This window comes from Pholcus phalangioides, unplaced genomic scaffold (assembly GCF_987345545.1).
Source record: "Pholcus phalangioides strain wild (caught in Gottingen) unplaced genomic scaffold, Ppha-v1.0 ptg000014l_1, whole genome shotgun sequence".
NCBI classification, from domain to species: Eukaryota; Metazoa; Arthropoda; class Arachnida; order Araneae; family Pholcidae; genus Pholcus; species Pholcus phalangioides.
The window spans coordinates 2374314-2390309 of record NW_028301607.1 but is presented as its reverse complement, the minus strand read 5'-3'; the positions used below and the strand labels follow the sequence as shown (position 1 = coordinate 2390309).

Genomic DNA, 15996 nt, shown 5'->3' with positions numbered 1-15996 from the left:
TTCAAATTATTGAAGTAAATAATTTTTGAAACTAATATTTTCAGAATTAGTGAAAGAAATAATTTCGAAATTAAGCGATAAAAATTCCATAATTGATAAAGCGGTGAATAGGGGCGGTTCATAAGTGATAGGGGCGGGGCTTCACACCCAAAGTAAAGCTAGTTTAGCTATCGTCAAAAACGACACCTGGTGGCGAAAAACACCTGGACGGTTAACAAAACCCTATAACTAACAATAGGGTACAGCCCCATAAAGGCGAAAAACATCTGGACGGTGAACAGAGCTCCTGACCAACAATGGGGGGAGGGAGGACAAAAAAAAGAGAGGAGGCCTATGGCACCTGTAGCGCCTCCTAGCGATGAACAAAACCTCCAACCAACAGGGTGGGAAGAAAGGGGGGGGGACATGTCAAGTCACTTCCGGCGGTAAAGCGCTCCCTAAACTACTGATCAGCAATTTTTCCCCAACGTTTAAGAAATGATTTCAGAATTAAGGAAGTGTAATTTCTCAGAATAAATGAAATATCTATTTTGGGCACCTGTTGATATCCTTCTGTTGAACACTACTTCAACAAACACCAACTTTGGCCACATTGCTATACAGAAATTTACAGCCATTAATGAGATGGGTTGGAAATGAAGGCACTATCTATCGATGCTCACCAAGTTCGTTAGAGAAAACACTAAATATTGCGATTCCATCTTATATAATAAATTCTAAACACCTCAAGTAGGTGGCCTACGGGCTTATTCGAAGTTTCAATTTGGCCCCCAAAGTCTGAAAGTTTGCAGACCCCTGGCCTAGAACAAATAACTTTGGGGATTTCATGATTTCTGAATTTTACTAGTACATCAGTCATGAACGAACTACAAAAATAACAAAAATTTCAATCATGTTATCAAAGAAACCATTTTTAAATTACTGGGTCATAAGTCTATTTAAATAGAGAAATAGTGCACATATGTACACGCAGTCTTGGAATGAAAATAAACCGCTCCTGGTAAACTTTAAACAAAAGTTACTTCTAATAAAAGATCGTGCATTATAATCACAATAGTATAATGTGAGACACAAAAACTCTAGGTCAATACTTTCCCTCCCCTCCCCCATACAGTCAATACATCTATATGAGGTCAATGGAGCAAAGACGAAGCATTGCAAAACAAGAACTTTCATTTTTACACAATGAATAATACCGAAGGCGCGGCTAATAACTTCCAGACAATTTTAACGGTTTCGAGGTTATTTGCATGCGTGCGCCGAGGATTCGCGAAAGTATCTCACACGTTACTGTCAGAGTTGTTGATAAATTGCTATTAATAATGATTATTATTACATCCACGGTAATGGCGTTAGAACTTAAATTCGTTGTAATTCTTGTAGACACGTAGTTAAAGAAGGGATATATAGTATATTAGGCATACATATATCAACGATTGATCAGTAGGTCAATCAATCATAGCTTAATGGAGTGAAACTTCCGATCTGAAACAAGTTCCATAACGGGTTTGAGAGTTTTTCTGAGGCTGAAGACGGATAATCTCGGAACTTAGAAGTGGTTTTAAAAGATAATTGGAAAATCACGAGCAGTCATCACATCAGCACTGGATTTTCGAGTATAGGCTAGCTGTAGTCTTGAACAAATGAAGCAAAATTTTCAGAATAAAAAGAAAAGCGTCATTTATATATAATACTAGCTATAATACCCGGCGCTGCCCGGGTTTTCTTCAATGAGGCTTTTTTGGATCACGTGATATCTCCCTCTCTTTTTCTTGAGGGACATACAAACCGTGTCCATGTTAACAATATGGCGACCTGCGCGATTCATGAAATAAACAAATCTAGATTTACACAGAAACGTAGAAATGAAAATATATTTTTCTTTTTTTAAGGGGCGCTAGGTATTTCGATCCCCCCCCCCCCCCCGCTGAACTTCAAGTTATCCATCTGTCTGTTCCAGCTTCCAAAAATCCTTAGTTAAAGCTGTGGAATTTTTTCGATGCACTTTTCACGGGCTCATAACTAATTTTAAAATATCCTAACCCACATGAATTTATGCAAATAAATATCAAAAGAGACAATATGGAGAAATTAATTTTCATACTTGAGAAGATATAAATGAAATCAATGATATTGCTCGAATATCCAACTCAAAAGTATAGGTTTGGCTAATTACTTCGTATTTAATCTCCTGGGCTTCGTATATCTCTAAGCGAACTGAATATTTCAAAAATCGAGAATTCAATACAATTTTTAAAATTATTGATGGGGCGGAAAATCCCACTAATTTCCGCATTTCTACAGTAAAATCGACAATTTTAGCACTGATTTCTATGAGGATCACCCTTTTCCTGACTCTCAAAGCGATGCTGATGATGATTATGACGTCTATTCAAAAAGCCTCATTACTGAGAGTATATTGAAAATGTGGCAAACCATTATAAAGGCATAAACTATCATACATATACTAACAGGATTAAAGAAGTGACAAACCGTTGTAAAGGCATATACACGTATGAAACGCATTGCTAGGGAACCACGGTAACCAAAGTAAACGTTCGGAAAGTGATTGTTGAGGCCCAAAAACCATTGTTGCCGGACAGTTTTTTGCCCGTTTGGGGCATTTGCCCTGGGCTGACGAAATTTTAAAGTAGCCTATCGTTCAAGTCGGGTCCCATTTGGTATATATGCAAAATTTGGCGACGATCGATCTAAAATTGTAGATTTGTATAGAGAACATACACACACACACAGAAAATCAATTTTATATATATAGATAGTTAAAATATATTTTAAATTTTAAATTTATTGTACAAACAGCACAATAGAAAAATTATAAACGAACATTTTTCGACACAAAGGTATATAAATAACCTTGGGTCGTACTAATGAATTATTTATATACAAAATTTCTTCGTAACATGCAAAGGTATATTCTACTACAATTAGTTCCAAGCAAGTCATATCAAATATATTGCTTTCATATGTTATACAAGTCTGATGTGTTGCATTACAGATATATTTTCCTACAAAAGATTTATACATATTTTACTCCTTAAAATTTACATTCATTAACCATGGAATGAAACGAACCGCTCAATATGTTATTTCCAGTTTAAACATATAAAATGATTTTGCACTTTCTTGACTTTCTTTCTCTACACATTTTTATTACACCAATTATTTTTATCCTTCTCAGCCCTGGAGGAAATTTCGAATATTACGTTTTTTACGTGTATTTTTCACTATGACACACTCTAAAATTAGTTTTTGTAGACATGATTATAAATTTCTACCAAACTTTAACGAGATCTATAACTAATTTTGAGGTCCTGCGTGCGCATCCGAAGATGTCACTCTTAGCTATTACTACGAGGGTTTCAACAGCTGGCTAACGAAACCCTATCTGAGCATTTCATATAACTAGGTGTACTTTTCAAAAATTACACCTAGTTAATGTCTAGTGTCTCCTGCAGGGGACGTCAGGACCGAGGAGGTTATATTCACAAAAAGGCTTGACCGAATCCTCGATTTTCAAACAAAATGGGTTGAAAATGAAACCTCACGGCTTTCATATCTATGTTTTTCACAATGAGGTTGGTGTGTGCGCTAACCAGGCATGTCTCTGACTAGAGTTTTCTGACGATTTCGGCCATTCATGGAGAGATTAACTTTGATGTTATCAAAAGTAGTTTTCTCTAAATTCAGCATTTATGAGAACTTATGTAATGATCAAATTTTACAATCGAACCAAATTTATAGAATAGAGTTGAATTGAAAACTTTAAAAAAAAATGCCTATTTGCTTTGAGCTAAAGATTCTCTAGAAAAATTCGGTAGGCTACTCCATTTAATTGATCAAGCCACTTAAGACGACAAATGAACTGTAGCGATGAAAAAATGAAGCAAATCTTACATAATCAAGAACACAATATTAGGTCTTGCATAACGAATGGCTAATTGTCACAAGACCGTTCGGTAAACACGGCAACTTATGACCGAATCGATGCACACGAAGGAGCTCGAGAAAGAAAGGAAAAAAAAACCACTAACAAAATGAAGATTTTTCCAAACAACGTAAGAAAAAAGCATTATATTTCGTTTCAACGATTGTAATAACGATAGCTCTAACATAAAATATACGATTTAGAATTGGATGCAAGTATGTAAAATAGGGTACAAAAGGTCAGGAAATCAGAAGAATTCATACTTCTTTTAATTTAAAAATACAGTAGCAACGTGCAACAACTTGCCTCTATACCAGTGATTCTCAACGTGGGCGTTAACGCCCCATTGGGGGAGATGGAATGTTCCAGGGGGGCGGTAGAAGCTACGGGTGTAACATAGGATCCTATGGGTTAGATTGCGTTGGAGGCGAAGGGAGAAAAAAGGTTGGGAAACTATGCTCTATACCAGTGTTTCTCAACCTTTTGGAGTTCGCGGCACCCTCGGTAATAACATTAGAAACGTGGGGGCACCCTTCCTTGAATACATACAAAATACGGTTTACTACAACAAAAATCGCCGAGTAAAAATATATCAATAAAGTTTTGTTCGATTAATCATTAATATTAAACTTTTGATTGATGCTTAAAATAACGTAATTTTTGAAGCCACGTAAATTGGCCCCAAAATCTTGCAGTCTATTTCTTTGTGGATGGCATCACTACACATGACAAGCATTGCACAGAAACAAACTTCACGTTAGATTCACAACACATACACACACGTTCCGGCATGTACCAATTCATTAAAAATTCCGTAGAGGAATTTGTGAGAGCTGCATGTACGCTTGAGTAGTAGTAGTCTATTTCATGCTTTGCATTTTATTGTCGCTATAGCAGAGAAATCTTGCTCGCACAGACGAGCTGTTGCTTTGTTCATTAGATTAGGATGCTCCTCTCTCTCAGTCCAAGCCAAAAAGCAGCCACCGACGCATCCCTCTTGGTGAACTTATCTTTGAGTGTGGAATAGGAGCAAAGATCAATAAATTCATCTCGTTCGTAAGCAGTGAAATTTATTTCCTCCGCACTGTCTGCGAAATCAAATGGTGAGACAACCCAGTTGAGATTCTCAGTGGAAAGAGATGTAAAGTGCATACCTATTGCATCTTGCAATCTTGATAAATGTTGAAAAATGAGGTCTTTCTCATTATCCGAAGGTGATGTCACTCTCCGCAATTAATACGAAGGTTTCGACAGCTGGCTGATGCAAAGTTAAATCCAAGAAACTCAATTCGTCTTGCTGGGAATCGAACCCACGTCCTTCCACTAGCCGGGTGAGCGCCCTAGGCCAATAAACTACAAAGCCAACGAATCCTGTTTTCTTAGAGCTCGTGTGCGCTGACCCAACACCTTTTATAGCAGGAAGCCTCCGCGCGAAGCTCGTGACACCACTGAAGAAGTCTTTTTCCCTGCAGCCACATTAGGGATAGCAGGCCGACGCATGCGATATCTTTACCTTTTTTTTGAAGTATATCCAATGATTATAGGTGAAATGGACTTCTTCAGTGACGCCACGAGCTTCGCGCGGATTCTTTCTGCTATAGATGGTGTTGGCTGAACGAGGCCGTACATGGACAGCCAGACCTAACTCAGGCCAAAGCTGACATTGTCACCAGATGGCGACTTATCGGATGAGTGTCATGAATGGAGAGTAATCAATTTCACTTAATTTATTTTTATTTTAAGACCTAAAGTGGACTAATATATTTTTTTAGTTATCTCCGTATCTCGCGGCACCCTAGGGTGCCGGGGCACACCGGTTGGGAAACACTGCTCTATACCAAGACTTTTATTGGACCCCACTCTACCGTTCCAGTAGATTTATGGTGTGAAAATTAAAAAAATTGATCCCTGGGAATCCAGGCTAGAGCCCTGTCAGTTTCCCCCTTGTGGAGGGATTTCCCCATTGTAGCTTGATGGCTTTAATTCCTGGCATAATTGATCAGCAATACAAGGAGGAAGTATATAGAAATAACACTAAATTTAGTGTTTTCCAATTGCAATGTGAAAAGCACTTAGATGTGAAGAATTACTCCGATGATTTCAGTCTTCCTTCAAAATATTTTCATTCTAAGTTACATTCTAAGTTAAATTTGGAAAATTCCCGAAGAGGTTTATAAAATCCACTGGATAGATCTGCGGTTCTCAACCTTTTTTGACTCGCGGATCAATTTTTTGGTGTATAATTTCTATGGCGGAGCTCTGTAGGCCTATTTTTATTTACTTATCCATCAAAGTTCGTGATTTATTTTTATTATTTACAAATATTCATTTTTTTTCAAATAAACTTTTTTTATATATTTGCCTCGAGCGGCAGCGGAGCTCCTGGGAAGTGCACACGAAGCCCCCAAGGGTTCCGTGGAGCACCGGTTGAGAACAGCTGGAATAGACTAAATCCATTATTTAATGGATTTAGTCTATTCCAGCTGTGATCTCACTTATGCTTCAGTGCAAGGGAACAAGGAAAAAAAAAAGACGCATGTGTGAGAGAGGTGTAGAAGTGAATAGCATTATCACGCTATATCTTTGACCGGGATTGCAGTAAATAGTCTTATGACAGAAAGAAACTAATAAAGAGGGTGTGTAAGTGAGAGATCACTGTATTTGCTACATCAATCAAAAACTGTAAATAGATATTATAGAATCTTAAGGTGCTAACTTGCTCAATATTGAATTTAAAGGATGAGAAAAATATAATACGAAGGATTTCAATCAGTACAAGAAACTAATGGCGGGAAAAAGCCGCAAAACCAAGCGAAACACATAATAAAACAATGGCGTTTGCGTGGCGTCAAAACATTTTCAAATTCTCACTTAAAAACTATTTTCATTAAAGAAGACCTACTCTATACCTATTTATAGATGTGAAAAAAATCATAAAATTACACTGTAGTCATTAATATGATAGAACTTACACAGGCTCCGGTTCCCATTTCCTACTCTTGAGGCAGGCGTTTCCCATTCTTTTTTTACTTGATATCGATCAATTATATGCAAATGTTTGTAGTTACCAAGACAGCGAGGAGGAACAAAAAAGTGGAGCAAAAAAAAGGTGGTCAGTGGTCAACGTTTACTCCTCCACACGGTCGAAGACTCCACAAAAAAAACCACAACATTAAACGCCACAGAAACTTCATCCACAGATTCGTCAGTGGAAAGAAACCTCAATGAAGGCCCGTTATACTGTGACCTCTTTTTCTCTTCTACTGATTTTACTAGCTTCGTTCTAGTAATAATAATCTACAACAAGTAATATACTTCTAGTCAGCAGCCACCACCAACCAGCAGGGCAGTGCGAACAAGCCGTGAGAGAAAAACCTGTTCGTTCACAACCACGAACTCGACATCATGAGGTAACCAGCAAATGTCTGGCCGAAATAAGAGAAGAAAAAAAAAACACCTTTTACTAATCGTTCGAACGGTGTATGTTAATTCGAGCTCGCTGAAAAGAGTAAAAAGCCATAAAAATCATTCAGGTGTTTATATGCACAAAGCTCTGGAGATGCCGGTGTATGACTCCGACTTTCACTAACGCGACGACTCATCCGTGTCGGAACAAAATGAAAGTTCGGCCACACTCCACAATCAGTTATGTCATGAAGCAAGTCCAGTGGCGTAATCACCAAAACAAGTTTTAAAAAAAAATCAGTAAATCATAGTTTATCGAATTCTTTGGACTTATGAAAAGTACCGAGAAAAAAAAAATCTAAACATCTCTTCACCTTTTATACGATTCCCTTCATTTATACAATATTTTTGTACAATATAAATTTAATTCAATAAAAGGTAAGCCCCCCCCCTAAAAAATCATATCCAGGGGACCACTTAGATGCAGGAATGGCGAGGGGCTTACGGGGATGTAGCCCAGGGCGGTAGGTTCGGAGGGTCGGTAAATTCGAAGAATGAGTGGTATACAAAAATTCTTCGTAGCATAACTAATAAAAATACCGATATTCTAAACATTATAACTACAGTTGCATAAGCTTGCCCGAAATGCTTAGTGCACGAGTTGCCCAAGATGACTTTGCTGCAATTATCATTGCGTCCAACTTAAATTCTTTGTTGTTCAATTGAAAGTTCAATTCTTTGAACGAAAAAATTCGGCTTATACACGAATATGCAGTACACCGCCATGAAATGCTAGGGTGCCTCAAGAGGGCCCCGTCCCCTATACATTAAGAAAACACTGAATACAACTAATTTCAATACTATAGATTGCAATAGATTTTGACGCAGTAGCGGCTCTACACTGGAAGGGTCTCACAGATATGACAAATTAAAACTTTTATCCCAGGGCCGTAGCGTGCCTTCTCGAGGCTCCCTTAATATAATTATGCAAAATAAGTGTACTTTCTTTGTGGGAGCCCCATTTGACTCGGAGCCCTAAAGCAGTGCCTCGGTTGCCCTAGCCTAGTTACGGGCCTGCAACCTTCCTTTCCCCCCCCCCCCGATTTTGAGAAACATACTATATTTTTTCACTCTTTTGGGTTTCATAGTAGAAATTTTTCTCACCAATGTAGAATCTTGACGTCCAAAATTAAGTTTTTTTTTAAACATACCAAAGCTAAAACTCAACTAAATTCAAACCAACTCATTTGAATATTTTTTCTAAATGCCTGCAACTGATTAACACGAAAAAACTAGAAATTTGAGAGAAGTCCGAAGATGCAACTGATATATGTATAAAAAAGTAAAATTTTTTGAATCAAAATGGGTCCACGAACTATAGTAAATCACCAGAACAGGATATTTCAAAAACAATTATTTAGTCACAGTGATTCCAAACGGTCTACTGCAGATAAGGGGAAATGAAATCCGTCAAGAGTACTATGGAATATTTTGAGGGATAATGTTATGAAAGATGCCATGATGCTGTGATTACACAACCACATTAAATCAACAAAACTGGCCACACATTTTTTTTAACTGAATTGCTTGAAGCAAATCAATTTTATTTCGCCATTTTAGGATTCAACCAGAATAATTTGAACGAAACTACAGTAAAACCTCGATTAACCGTCAGTTTCTGTTACCCGTTATCGTCTAAAAAAACAGTCCCAGATTTTAAGGTACAAAAAGATAGGATCACTGCTATGGCAATACCTTCTAGAACAGAAGGTATGACTCTAGAAGGTATTGGCTATGGTCGTCTGTGCAAATGCCACAGGAAATCATGGATTACCTTGTAATTGGTATATCCAAAAAAACCACGTGCTGTCAAAAATTTAAATATGAACGCATTGCTTGTGAACTTTTATCCCCAAAAAAGTGCTTGGATGGACCAGTTTTTTTTTTTCAGAATGATTCCACAACGTTTTCGTGCCGCAAGTTAGAGCTCATATGGCCGAAAAGCCGCAAAAAGCACTGCCGTTAATGGACAATGCCTCGACACATCCCTCTTCTGAATTCAAAAATGATCTCCCTGATCAGCAGTGCCGTCTTAACGAATGGGCAGAGCGGTCTTAAGAGCGTCATGGGGCCCCGGGCCAAATGATTTTTCTGATGTCCTACCAGGAAAATTTTCGAAAATTTGAATCGCCGTATGTGTACGGATGTATCAAAAGATTTGTTATTCGTTTCGGTTATCCGTCACAGCCCTGGTCCTGACGGTAACGGTTAATAGAAGTTCTACAGTATTGAAATAATTTGTGAATGGAGAACTACAACTGTGCAACTTAAGTAACTATGCTCAGAGGCGGATTTATATGGTGCCTATATAATTGCCTGTAGGCTATACAGATTTTGCCACCCTTTACCTACTCTAATTTTCTTGGCCGCTCATTCATCAAATTTTCCGCCCTCGCCCGTTTCCCCCTTCCCTCTCGCGAATATAGTCACCTTATCATGGCCCCACGAGGGGTGGGCTGACAAGGCTCCAGCCCTGGAACAATTTTCACAATTTTTGTTGCTTTTTCACGCTATAAATTCATCATAAAGGGGTCCGTAAAAGTCTGGTCGGGGGGGCCCCGCAAAAGATCCCAGCCTAGGGCCCTGCTCCAGGAAGGGGCCATGCACCTTATAATAAAAACCTTGTACATACATTTTTTTCGAAAATGACATTTTTACATTGAGAACATATTTCACCTATTACAGCTTTTGAAGGAGGAAAAAAATCGACAACTATCTGCTCTCTATAGATAAAAAAAAATAACCCCCTTTCGTGTGTTATTCAATGGGACGCCCCATCTTTTTTCTGCTCTTCATGTAACGTTGGGAATTTTTGACGCACGAAGTTTATCATTACAAGATAACGATATGCTTTTGTTTTCAAGTCACTCTTTTGATCACTCAAGCACACTCTGGATCAATGGTTCTCAACATTTGGAAGCCTGCGGCCCGGTAAATCTCTTGTATAAGTGAAAAGCCCAGTCATACACACAACTAATAAGAAATTAATTGAAAAAATGAAACAATCACTCATAGTGTGGTGTCGCTAGTGTTAGGGCCGTCTTAAGAACATCATGGGCCCCAGGGCCAAATGATTTTTCTGAGGCCCAACCTGAAAAATTTTCGAAAATTTAAATCGATTCTAATTTTTGTGAGGCCCCTCTTCCCTTGAGGCCCGGGTGGGCCCATGCGTTAAGACGGCACTGGTTAGGGCCCGGGGGTTGAGAAACACTGCTCCAAATCACTATTTTCGTCCCTCATGCCTTAGGTCACTCCCATGCAGACACGCTGGCATGAATATAAAAACATTGGGGTTGGGGGGCCTTAAAGTTGCCAGTCATTCTGTAATACGGAACTCCAGCTGCTACCCCAGTAGCACAACGATATAGTACAATATCTGAACTATATCATTATACACTGAAGAGCCAAAAAAACTGGTACACCTGCCTAATATCGTGTAGGGCCCCCGCGAGCCCGCAACACGACGTGGCATGGACTCGACTAATGTCTGAAGTAGTGCTGGAGGTAATTGACACCATGAAGCCCGCAGGGCTGTCCATAAATCCGAAGGAGTAAGAGGGTGTGGAGATCTCTTCTGAACAGCACGTTGCAAGGCATCCCAGATATGTTCAATAATGTTCATGTCTGGGGATTTAGGTGGCCAGCGGAAGTGTCTAAAGTCAGAAGAGTGTTCCTGGAGCCACTTTGTAGCAATTCTGGACGTGTGGGGTGTCACATTGTCCTGCTGAAATTGTCCAAGTCCGTCGGAGTGCACAATGGACATGAATGGGTGCAGGTGATCAGACAGGATGCTTACGTACCTGTCACCTGTCAGAGTCGTATCTAGACGTATCAGTGGTCCCATATCACGCCAACTGCATACGCCCCATACCATCACAGAGCCTCCACCAGCTTGAACAGTCTCCTGTTGACATGTAGGGTCCATGGATTCATGAGGTTGACTCCGTACCCGTACACGTTCATCAGCTCGAAGCAATTGGAACCGAGACTCGTCAGACCAGGCAACGTGTTTCCAGTCCTCAACAGTCCAATGTCGGTGTTGTCGGGCCCAGGCGAGGCGTAAAGCTTTGTGTCGTGCAGTCATCAAGGGAACACGAGTGGGCCTTCGGCTCCGAAAGCCCATATCGATGATGTTTCGTTGAATGGTTCGCACGCTGACACTTGTTGATGGCCCAGCATTGAAATCTGCAGCAATTTGCGGAAGGGTTGCACGTCTGTCACGTTTAATGATTCTCGTCAGTCCCGTTCTTGCATGATCTTTTTCCGGCCGCAGCGATGTCGTAGATTTAATTTTTTACCGCATTCCCGATATTCACGGTACACTCGTGAAATGGTCGTACGTGAAAATGCAAATTTCATCGCTACCTCGGAGATGCTATGTGCCATCTCTCGTGCGCCGACTATAACACCACGTTCAAACTCACTTAAATCTCGATAACCTACCATTGTAGCAGCAGTAACCGATCTAACAACTATGCCAGACACTTGCTGTGTTATATAAGCGTTGCCGACCACAGCGCCGTAATCTGATTGGTTCCATATCTCTTTATTTGCATACGTATGCCTGTACCAGTTTTTTGGCTCTTCAGTTTATATCGAAATGTCAGAGGAATATCATTATATAATACCATATATATGCGTATACGCAGAAGGAGGAAGGATGCTACGCTTTGGACTCCAATAGCCTCAGCGCTCCCCCCCCAGGTTCCGGCGCCTATGCTCCCATGCTTACCCACTATGTCGATCTCTTCCACTCTCTAGGTCACATCGACTTAGCCCCCACCCTCCAGGTCACCCATATGCTTGCACACTTTTTTTGGTCATTCACATGCTTGTGCACTTCCTATGTCAACCTTTTATGGTCAAAACATGGTCACTCACATGCTTGCTCACCGTCTATGCAACTCTTCAGGTTGCTCTTATGCTTGCACAATCAAGGTGGTCACTCTTTTGGTAGCTCATTGATTTGTCCCTCGCTCTGCAGACAGAGGCAGGTTTATAATTTTGCTGAACTTTTCCTTTTTCCACTCTAAATTTTCTTGACTACTAATTCCTTAAATTTGCCTTAAAATTCCTTAAGCTTTTTGTCTGCGTATTCCTCCTGTAAATAAGCTTCTGTGTATGCAAAATTGACTACACCTGATCAGATGCACCAAACAGCAATAATGCTCACAGTAATGAAGCTGAGAGGAGATACAAAAAGTAATGTACACAGCCACCAACCTCACTCCCCACAATCTAAAGATGTCAATAAGTAAAACTTTTGCCTAAGTTATACTGAATGAATTCTATCTAATGGCATTTGTATGAATATTCTAAACATTCATGGAGCTATTAATAATTTGAATTGATTTTTGGTTTTTGTTCTCACACTCATTTACATATTTCTTATAATTCTTAGTTATTATTAACACTTGAAAAACACTAAGAATTTCAACCACCATTATCTCTGCAAATGTTTATTTCAATCCCATAGGCACGATGTCAATACTTGATTGGAAAAACATATGGGAAATATATACACAAAGAAATATGAGACGCATCGCTGATTCTCACCAAAAAAGATAGCAAACAAAAAAAAAAAAAAAATGTCAATTAAGGCCAAACGCAAAAAAAATAGCAATGAGCAGGGTATAAAATTCTACTATAAATCGCAATAAATTAAAAAAAATCATGAAAAAACATTGAATACGACAAATAGGCCTATGCAGGATGAAAATATTAAATAACATGGCATATTTTTACTCACAAATATCTCAAAATAATTTGAAAGTAATTAAAATTACCTTCCTTTACAATCTCAGATAAGATTGGAAATTCAAGTAAGCTTGGTTGAAAATACAACAGGATCATTGCATAAGGAAAGACAAAAATACTAGAAACCACAGAATCGTCCCTCTTAAAATACAAATACAGGCCATATGGTCACCCCTAATCCATAGGCGATGAAGAGTACCCCCCCCCCCCACCCCGGTTCAGTGAAAAAATTATTGTATTATTGGCATGAATGGGAAAGCGGAGATGGACATTCAGCCCCCCCCCCCCGTCCTGCACACATCTTGGTGATACGCCCCAGCATTCTCAAGGAGTCTATCTACTATGCCCTGATCATATATGGTGGTTCATTTCTTTCAGTATAACAGAGTCAAAAATTATGTGAGCTGATATTTTCCTACACTGGGGCAGTTGGCATATACGAATTAATCTGATCCTCTCGGTCGCTTTATTGTACTGTTATCTAAGTTACATTGAATTATTTTTCAGGTTCACAAGTTATTTCAGGTTATGCATCATATCTATCAGTGTAAGGAAGGAGACTCCAATTCCTCCTATTGGCTACTGTTTTGATTATGGTACTTTAGAATGCTGCATAATTGTTGAAATCAGGTAGGAGATATTTTAAGTGATCAGATTCCCCCCCCCCATTTCCCAGGGTGCAATGGGCTCAGAGCAGTAGTCAGAAATTGCTTTGGTGGAGGGCAAACTGATAGTAAATTCCTTCAATCACATGACTATAGATGTGGGGGTATTCTGAGGCAAATTTATAATTTTACTACCGGGGCAGGTTAAAACAAATTTTGCTGTCCTCCTTTGATTATAATTGTATTTGTGGTCTTGGCCACTAATTACCTGAAATTTGCCACCCGTTGAAATTGGCTACCTCAAACTATAGCTCGCCTTGTCTCCACCCTCAGTAAATATGCCTCTGTGGTTATCAAAAATTCTTATTCCCCTCCCGCAACCCAGTCTTGAGTGACTTTAAGATTGAGTATTGTTACTTAGGCTTTGTTTTAAGGACTGACTGGAGAAACATATCATATAGGACTTATCATTATAAATACATTAACACAATGAAAAGTGCATTGGAACTAGAGGGTAATATTGTTAGATAGGTGATTATCATTATAAGGGTATCATCACAGACATATTTAGTTGGGGGGGGGGGGGACGCTAGACTAAGTGGGCTATCACCCTAGGCAGCAAATTTGTGTAATTGGCTGCCAACCATCATATTTAAACAGGATGGGGTGAAAAAACTTGAATTCAGGGACAGCTTAAGCAAGGGAGCATACACCCGGGTGGCAGCCTAGGTTCTTCTTTGGACATAGAATTTAAAAAAAAACTGAACAAGCAAGATTGATAGTAATTTAAATAGCAAGAATTGACAAGACATACCTTGACAATGAAATATTAAGAAAACTTGAGGGAACAGACACAGTTGGGGGTCGTAACACCAGAAACAAGAACAACTATCACGAGGGGGGGATGTTTTTTTCATCCTCCCCAGGAGTGGTGAAATAGAGGCAAAGAAAGCATTCAAGCTATCGCTTATCCAGGACCTGAAATACCAGAATCCCCCTCTCCCCTAATTTCTACCCAGGAAACCTTTTAGAATAGATATCTTGACATTAACAAAGTTCACTCTATATCGGAGATTTAAGGTTAATTTAAAACTTCAACCCGGGGGGGGGGGGGGGATTGCTCATCAGCGAGCTGTAATGAGTCAAAAGTTATATGGTATGATGGGAACAGTGAACTCTGAACTAGGGCCCCAGAGCCAAGTGGCTTTTCTGAGGCCCTATCTAATAAATTCCATAAAATTTCAACCAGATCTCATTTTTGTGAGGCCCCTTTTCTCCTGAGGTGCCCGGGTAAGCCCCCATACGTTAAGACAGCACTGCTCTGAACCAACAAGCCAGTTTGTTTAAAAGTGGGATGTATAATCAAATACATTTTGGTGGGAATAAAATACAATACAGCTTTGGACGGATGAAAAATTAGGTATACCTCTGATCTCTCCTAGGCTATAGTATTTTTTAGCCTCTCAACAGGGCCATCTGTGGGGGCGGCACACAAGCCTTTGCACCATGGCAGCAAGCAATCTCAAGCCACCCCTCGTTGAATTGCCTGCAGACGGAAAGCTCCGAATTCACCACTGGTTATTGTTATATAGGACTTTACTATACGAGCATATAAAAATCTTTACTTTACAGATTTATTATACAAAAATCTTGAGATCTTACTTGTTTCCATCGCTGGCCATCTTGTTATTTCACTCAATACTATAAACAAGAGTGTAAGTATAATATTAATAAAAATCAAAAAAAAATTTACACAGTATAAAATAATCCTAATAACAATTCATAAAAAGCTCATAATCTGCCTTGATAATGATAGCAACTTCACACTACTTAAAAAATAATCAAATACAGTTATTCTCTCAGGGGAAAAAAATCTCCAACCAGTTTACAACAGAAAAGTTTTTCGCCCATAAATAATACCTAGCAAAAGTAATCTATACAAACATTATAGCCAATGCTAGAAACATGGGCATTTCATTAATTGTTCAATGTGAAAAGTTGCTAGTACACTAAACCCACACATACACTTTGTCCATATACCTCTACTGAACTCCTAATAAATCGGTACATATTGGAATGTGCATGTAAGTGTTATGAACACTTATTGTAAGGATTGCTTCTGTGTAATGCTTTTAATAGTGTTGCCATCTATTTTTCAAAAGATGAGCAAAAAATGCTCTGACTTTTGGATTTGAATATCTGCTCGCATTCGAGCCTCGAAGT

At 39.1% G+C, this 15996-nt stretch overlaps 1 protein-coding gene across 2 annotated transcripts in view; it reads right to left on the bottom strand.

The window, feature by feature from the left end:
* Positions 1-15996, bottom strand: part of Pgd (phosphogluconate dehydrogenase) — a 40587-nt gene that overhangs the window by 23149 nt on the left and 1442 nt on the right. Inside the window, exon 2 of one of the 2 annotated variants that reach the window (XM_089241523.1) lies at positions 15436-15474. In XM_089241523.1, coding sequence (XP_089097649.1) covers positions 15436-15455 — 20 coding nt within the window. In that variant the 5' untranslated portion in view covers positions 15456-15474. Of the gene's footprint in view, positions 1-6918; positions 7587-15435; positions 15475-15996 lie in introns of those variants that run through there. The other variant, XM_089241522.1, reaches the window with a different exon arrangement.